The sequence below is a fragment of the Bufo bufo genome, chromosome 4 (genome assembly GCF_905171765.1).
Source record: "Bufo bufo chromosome 4, aBufBuf1.1, whole genome shotgun sequence".
Taxonomy (NCBI): Eukaryota; Metazoa; Chordata; class Amphibia; order Anura; family Bufonidae; genus Bufo; species Bufo bufo.
Window position 1 is genome coordinate 366,555,605 of NC_053392.1, and position 8,274 is coordinate 366,563,878.

General features: G+C 46.6%; 1 protein-coding gene across 4 annotated transcripts in view; it reads right to left on the reverse strand.

The window, feature by feature from the left end:
• PTPRK (protein tyrosine phosphatase receptor type K) overlaps positions 1-5,493 on the reverse strand; it is a 395,839-nt gene extending 390,346 nt beyond the window's left edge. For 2 of the 4 annotated variants that reach the window (XM_040429122.1, XM_040429120.1), the window contains exon 1: positions 5,059-5,493. In XM_040429122.1, coding sequence (XP_040285056.1) covers positions 5,059-5,137 — 79 coding nt within the window. In that variant the 5' untranslated portion in view covers positions 5,138-5,493. The remainder of the gene's footprint in view (positions 1-5,058) is intronic. The other 2 variants (XM_040429123.1, XM_040429121.1) reach the window with 1 other exon arrangement.
• Positions 5,494-8,274: the final 2,781 nt, after the last annotated feature.

An 8,274-nucleotide genomic window follows, 5' to 3' on the forward strand; every position in this document is an offset into this window, starting at 1 on the left:
TTTCACACGAGCGAGTCTTCTGCGCGGCTGAAATGCGTGACGTGAATACATAGCACCCGCACTGAATCCTGACCCATTCATTTCAATGGGTCTGTGTATATGAGCTTTTTTTCACGCATTAGTCCTGCGTTGCGTGAAAAACGCAGCATGTTCTATATTCTGTCCTGGCCCCATAGAAGTGAATGGGGCTTCAGTGAAAAATGCATTGCATCCACAAGCAAGTGCATTTTTCACTAACGGTTGCTGGGAGATGTTGTTTGTAAACCTTCCGTTTTTTATCACGCACGTGAAAAACGCATTAAAACACATTGCACCCGTGCGGAAAAAAACTGAATGCAATCGCAGACAAAACTGACTGAACTTGCTTGAAAAATGGTGCGAGTTTCACTGAACGCATCCGGAGCCAATCCGTCACGCTGGTGTGAAAGAGGCCTTACTGAGAAGTACAGTAATTGCTCCAGGCCGGACAGATGCAGGGCCCTGCAAAATCTCACCAACACTAATGCAACAGGTAGGGTGGGGGAAGGGGCCGAGAGGCTTCTCTACTTCCTCCCCAACTCCAGTCTGGAGGAGGAGGGGGAGATCCAAACAACTAGACGTAATCCAGCCCCAGCCATGAACTCTCCTGTGCACTATGGCCCTCATGTCATCCTGGCACCTCCGAGATAAAGGACTGGGGCTGACAGGTACCAGGGGACCAGCTAGTAACACTAGCCCTGGGGTATAGATAACTACTGTGGGGTATATACAGCTGCACATTACAGAGTACACACTGCAGCCTTCATGGGGGGTATATACAGCTGCGCATTACAGAGTATACACTGCAGCCTTCATGGGGGGGTATATACAGCTGCGCATTACAGAGTACACACTGCAGCCTTCATGGGGGGTATATACAGCTGCGCATTACAGAGTACACACTGCAGCCTTCATGGGGGGGTATATACAGCTGCGCATTACAGAGTACACACTGCAGCCTTCATGGGGGGTATATACAGCTGCACATTACAGAGTACACACTGCAGCCTTCATGGGGGGTATATACAGCTGCGCATTACAGAGTACACACTGCAGCCTTCATGGGGGGGTATATACTGCTGCGCATTACAGAGTACACACTGCAGCCTTCATGGGGGGGTATATACAGCTGCGCATTACAGAGTACACACTGCAGCCTTCATGGGGGGGTATATACTGCTGCGCATTACAGAGTACACACTGCAGCCTTCATGGGGGGTATATACAGCTGCGCATTACAGAGTACACACTGCAGCCTTCATGGGGGGTATATACAGCTGCACATTACAGAGTACACACTGCAGCCTTCATGGGGGGTATATACAGCTGCGCATTACAGAGTACACACTGCAGCCTTCATGGGGGGGTATATACTGCTGCGCATTACAGAGTACACACTGCAGCCTTCATGGGGGGGTATATACTGCTGCGCATTACAGAGTACACACTGCAGCCTTCATGGGGGGTATATACAGCTGCGCATTACAGAGTACACACTGCAGCCTTCATGGGGGGGTATATACAGCTGCGCATTACAGAGTACACACTGCAGCCTTCATGGGGGGGTATATACAGCTGCGCATTACAGAGTATACACTGCAGCCTTCATGGGGGGTATATACTGCTGCGCATTACAGAGTATACACTGCAGCCTTCATGGGGGGGTATATACAGCTGCACATTACAGAGTACACACTGCAGCCTTCATGGGGGGTATATACAGCTGCGCATTACAGAGTACACACTGCAGCCTTCATGGGGGGGTATATACAGCTGCGCATTACAGAGTACACACTGCAGCCTTCATGGGGGGTATATACAGCTGCGCATTACAGAGTACACACTGCAGCCCTCATGGGGGGGTATATACAGCTGCGCATTACAGAGTACACACTGCAGCCTTCATGGGGGGTATATACAGCTGCACATTACAGAGTACACACTGCAGCCTTCATGGGGGGTATATACAGCTGCGCATTACAGAGTACACACTGCAGCCTTCATGGGGGGGTATATACAGCTGCGCATTACAGAGTACACACTGCAGCCTTCATGGGGGGTATATACAGCTGCGCATTACAGAGTACACACTGCAGCCTTCATGGGGGGGTATATACTGCTGCGCATTACAGAGTACACACTGCAGCCTTCATGGGGGGGTATATACTGCTGCGCATTACAGAGTACACACTGCAGCCTTCATGGGGGGGTATATACTGCTGCGCATTACAGAGTACACACTGCAGCCTTCATGGGGGGTATATACAGCTGCGCATTACAGAGTACACACTGCAGCCTTCATGGGGGGGTATATACAGCTGCGCATTACAGAGTATACACTGCAGCCTTCATGGGGGGGTATATACAGCTGCGCATTACAGAGTACACACTGCAGCCTTCATGGGGGGTATATACTGCTGCGCATTACAGAGTATACACTGCAGCCTTCATGGGGGGGTATATACTGCTGCGCATTACAGAGTACACACTGCAGCCTTCATGGGGGGGTATATACTGCTGCGCATTACAGAGTACACACTGCAGCCTTCATGGGGGGTATATACAGCTGCGCATTACAGAGTACACACTGCAGCCTTCATGGGGGGTATATACAGCTGCGCATTACAGAGTACACACTGCAGCCTTCATGGGGGGTATATACTGCTGCGCATTACAGAGTACACACTGCAGCCTTCATGGGGGGTATATACTGCTGCGCATTACAGAGTACACACTGCAGCCTTCATGGGGGGTATATACTGCTGCGCATTACAGAGTATGCACTGCAGCCTTCATGGGGGGGTATATACTGCTGTGCATTACAGGGTACACACTGCAGCCTTCATGGGGGGTATATACAGCTGCGCATTACAGAGTACACACTGCAGCCTTCATGGGGGGGTATATACAGCTGCGCATTACAGGGTACACACTGCAGCCTTCATGGGGGGTATATACAGCTGCGCATTACAGAGTACACACTGCAGCCTTCATGGGGGGGTATATACAGCTGCACATTACAGGGTACACACTGCAGCCTTCATGGGGGGGTATATACTGCTGCGCATTACAGAGTATGCACTGCAGCCTTCATGGGGGTATATACAGCTGCGCATTACAGAGTACACACTGCAGCCTTCATGGGGGGTATATACAGCTGCGCATTACAGAGTATACACTGCAGCCTTCATGGGGATATATACTGCTGCGCATTACAAAGTACACACTGCAGCCTTCATGGAGAGTATATACAGTTGCGCATTACAGAGTATACAATATAACCTTCATGTCAGCCTGGCCTCTCAGCTCAGAGATAAAGGACTAGGGCTACCAGGTACCAACTAGTAACAGACGTTACACTGCAAAGTATACACTGCAGCCTTCCCCTGGGTTACGTATAGCTACTGTGGGTGTTCATGTGGGGGTATACATAGCTGCTTACTACAAAGTATACAGGCAGCCTTCATGTGAGGTATAGATACAGTGTATACTTTGTAATAAGTGGCTGTGTATACACTGTAGCCTTCTTGTGCTGTATACATGGCTACTTAGTACAAGGTATACACTGAAAGAGAAGAGTGAAAGGTATGTGAACTCCTCCACTGTTATATACACTGCAGCCTTTATGTAACCCTGGTCTCCTAACAAAGAGCAGGAGGTGGTGGGTGTACAAACGCGCACACTATATACCCTGCCCTGTGTAGTACGCGCACACTATATACCCTGCCCTGTGTAGTACGCGCACACTATATACCCTGCCCTGTGTAGTACGCGCACACTATATAGTATAGCAAACACGCACACTATATACCCTGTATAGTATAGCAAACACGCACACTATATACCCTGTATAGTATAGCAAACACGCACACTATATACCCTGCCCGGTGTAGCACGCACACTATATACCCTGCCCGGTGTAGCACGCACACTATATACCCTGCCCGGTGTAGCACGCACACTATATACCCTGCCCGGTGTAGCACGCACACTATATACCCTGCCCGGTGTAGCACGCACACTATATACCCTGCCCGGTGTAGCACGCACACTATATACCCTGCCCGCTGTAGCACGCACACTATATACCCTGCCCGGTGTAGCACGCACACTATATACCCTGCCCGGTGTAGCACGCACACTATATACCCTGCCCGGTGTAGCACGCACACTATATACCCTGCCCGGTGTAGCACGCACACTATATACCCTGCCCGGTGTAGCACGCACACTATATACCCTGCCCGGTGTAGCACGCACACTATATACCCTGCCCGGTGTAGCACGCACACTATATACCCTGCCCGGTGTAGCACGCACACTATATACCCTGCCCGGTGTAGCACGCACACTATATACCCTGCACACTATATACACTGTATAGCATAGTAAACACGCACACTATATACCCTGCACACTATATACCCTGTATAGTATAGTAAACACGCACACTATATACACACTGTATAGCATAGTAAACACGCACACTATATACCCTGTATAGTATAGTAAACACACACACTATATACCCTGTATAGGATAGTAAACACGCACACTATATACCCTGTATAGGATAGTAAACACGCACACTATATACCCTGTATAGTATAGTAAACACACACACTATATACCCTGCACACTATATACCCTGTATAGGATAGTAAACACGCACACTATATACCCTGTATAGTATAGTAAACACACACACTATATACCCTGCACACTATATACCCTGTATAGGATAGTAAACACGCACACTATATACCCTGCACACTATATACCCTGTATAGGATAGTAAACGCGCACACTATATACCCTGCACACTATATACCCTGTATAGGATAGTAAACGCGCACACTATATACCCTGTATAGCATAGTAAACACACACTAAGGTACACGCCGCAGCAGTCATTAGCACAGAGACAAAAGCCCGGTGCCCGGACACAAGGAGCAGTAAAGTTTCCGCGAGCGGCGGAGACTCCGGGCCCGGGCGGGGGGGACTCCGGGAACTTTCTCCGCACTCGGCTCCGTTCCTCACCTGCAGACAGCTGCCCGCGGATCGATGCCAGCCCCGGAGCGCCGAGCAGCAGGAGCAGCAGTCTCAGGTACACGTCCATCCTCCTCAGCACAAGTTTCTCCTCAGGTGAAGCTCCACACGAGTAATCCTCAGGGCTCCGGGATAGTTCCCGCACACGGCTCCGAGCAGCAGATCACATGAGGGGCTCGCCAGTCCGTTCTCCGGCGCCCGCTCCACAGTCACGGCTCTCCATGCTCGGCGGCTCCCAGCACTCGCCTGTCCAGAGTTACTTTCAGGGGTTCGGCTGGGGGAAGAGGAGGAGGAGGCAGCCCTGACGTCACCCTGCTATAGCAAAGTAACCCCGCTCGGGAATGTGGGATCCCTGGGGACGAGCACAGCGCCTCCTACTGGAGCCGAAGGCGCAGGGAAGAGTATGAGACCGGAGCTGTGGATCGAGTTACTGCCGAGAGACTGCCGCTAGTGGATCTATTACCTGGAGGAAAGCTGGAGACGGGGAGGAGGAGGCTGCAGGAGGCGGAGACGCTGCTGAATGACTGGAGGGTCAGGTAGAAGGACTGCACAGGACGCCACCAGCAGAGCTAGGGGCATGGTATCATCGGGGCTGCTGCCACTCACTGCCAACTAATGCCAGCACGATCGTCTACTGGTGCACCACTGTGCACAATGATCTGTGGGTTTACAGTCAGCTGTACTTTATATACATCCTAGTACTGTCCATATACACCATTATCTGTGGGTGTAAAGACAGCTGTACTTTATATACATCCTAGTACTGTCCATATACACCATCATCTGTGGGTGTAAAGACAGCTGTACTTTATATATGTCCTAGTACTGTCCATATACACCATCATCTGTGGGTGTAAAGACAGCTGTACTTTATATACATCCTAGTGCTGTCCATATACACCATCATCTGTGGGTGTAAAGACAGCTGTACTTTATATATGTCCTAGTACTGTCCATATACACCATCATCTGTGGGTGTAAAGACAGCTGTACTTTATATACATCCTAGTACTGTCCATATACACCATCATCTGTGGGTGTAAAGACAGCTGTACTTTATATATGTCCTAGTACTGTCCATATACACCATCATCTGTGGGTGTAAAGACAGCTGTACTTTATATACATCCTAGTACTGTCCATATACACCATTATCTGTAGATGTAAAGACAGCTATACTTTATATACATCCTAGTACTGTCCATATACACCATTATCTGTAGATGTAAAGACAGCTATACTTTATATACATCCTAGTACTGTCCATATACACCATTATCTGTGGGTGTAAAGACAGATGTACGTTATATACATCCTAGTACTGTCCATATACACCATTACTTGTGGGTATAAAGACAGCTGTACTTTATATACATCCTAGTACTGTCCATATACACCATCATCTGTGGGTGTAAAGACAGCTGTACTTTATATATGTCCTAGTACTGTTCATATACACCATCATCAGTGGGTGTAAAGACAGCTATACTTTATATACATCCTAGTACTGTCCATATACACCATTACTTGTGGGTTTACAGTCAGCTATACATTATATACATCCTAGTACTGTCCATATACACCATCATCTGTGGGTGTAAAGACAGCTGTACTTTATATACATCCTACTACTGTCCCTATACACCATTATCTGTGGGTGTAAAGACAGCTGTACTTTAAATACATCCTAGTACTGTCCGTATACATCATTATCTGTGGGTGTAAAGACAGCTGTACTTTATATACGTCCTAGTACTGTCCATATACACCATCATCTGTGGGTGTAAAGACAGCTATACTTTATATACATCCTAGTACTGTCCATATACACCATTATCTGTGGGTGTAAAGACAGCTGTACTTTATATACATCCTAGTACTGTCCATATACACCATCATCTGTGGGTGTAAAGACAGCTGTACTTTATATACATCCTAGTACTGTCCATATACACCATTATCTGTGAGTGTAAAGACAGCTGTACTTTATATACATCCTAGTACTGTCCATATACACCATTATCTGTGGGTGTAAAGACAGCTATACTTTATATACATCCTAGTACTGTCCATATACACCATTATCTGTGGGTGTAAAGACAGCTATACATTATATACATCCTAGTACTGTCCATATACACCATTATCTGTGGGTGTAAAGACAGCTGTACTTTATATACATCCTAGTACTGTCCATATACACCATCATCTGTAGGTGTAAAGACAGCTGTACTTTATATACATCCTAGTACTGTCCATATACACCATTATCTGTGGGTGTAAAGACAGCTGTAGTTTATATACGTCCTAGTATTGTCCATATACACCATCATCTGTGGGTGTAAAGACAGCTATACATTATATACATCCTAGTGCTGTCCGTATACACCATTACTTGTGGGTGTAAAGACAGCTGTACTTTATATACATCCTAGTACTGTCCATATACACCATTATCTTTGGGTGTAAAGACAGCTGTACTTTATATACATCCTAGTACTGTCCATATACACCATTATCTGTGGGTGTAAAGACAGCTGTACTTTATATACATCCTAGTGCTGTGCATATACACCATTATCTGTGGGTGTAAAGGCAGCTGTACTTTATATACATCCTAGTACTGTCCATATACACCATCATCTGTGGGTGTAAAGACAGCTATACTTTATATACATCCTAGTACTGTCCATATACACCATTATCTGTGGGTGTAAAGACAGCTGTACTTTATATACATCCTAGTACTGTGCATATACACCATTATCTGTGGGTTTACAGTCAGCTATACTTTATATACATCCTAGTACTGTCCATATACACCATCATCTGTGGGTGTAAAGACAGCTATACTTTATATACATGCTAGTACTGTCCATATACACCATCATCTGTGGGTGTAAAGACAACTGTACTTTATATACATCCTAGTACTGTGCATATACACCATTATCTGTGGGTGTAAAGACAGCTGTACTTTATATACATCCTAGTACTGTCCATATATACCATCATCTGTAGATGTAAAGACAGCTATACTTTATATACATCCTAGTACTGTCCATATACACAATTATCTGTAGGTGTAAAGACAGCTGTACTTTATATACATGCTAGTACTGTCCATATACACCATTATCTTTGGGTGTAAAGACAGCTGTACTTTATATACATCCTAGTGCTGCACATATACACCATTATCTGTGG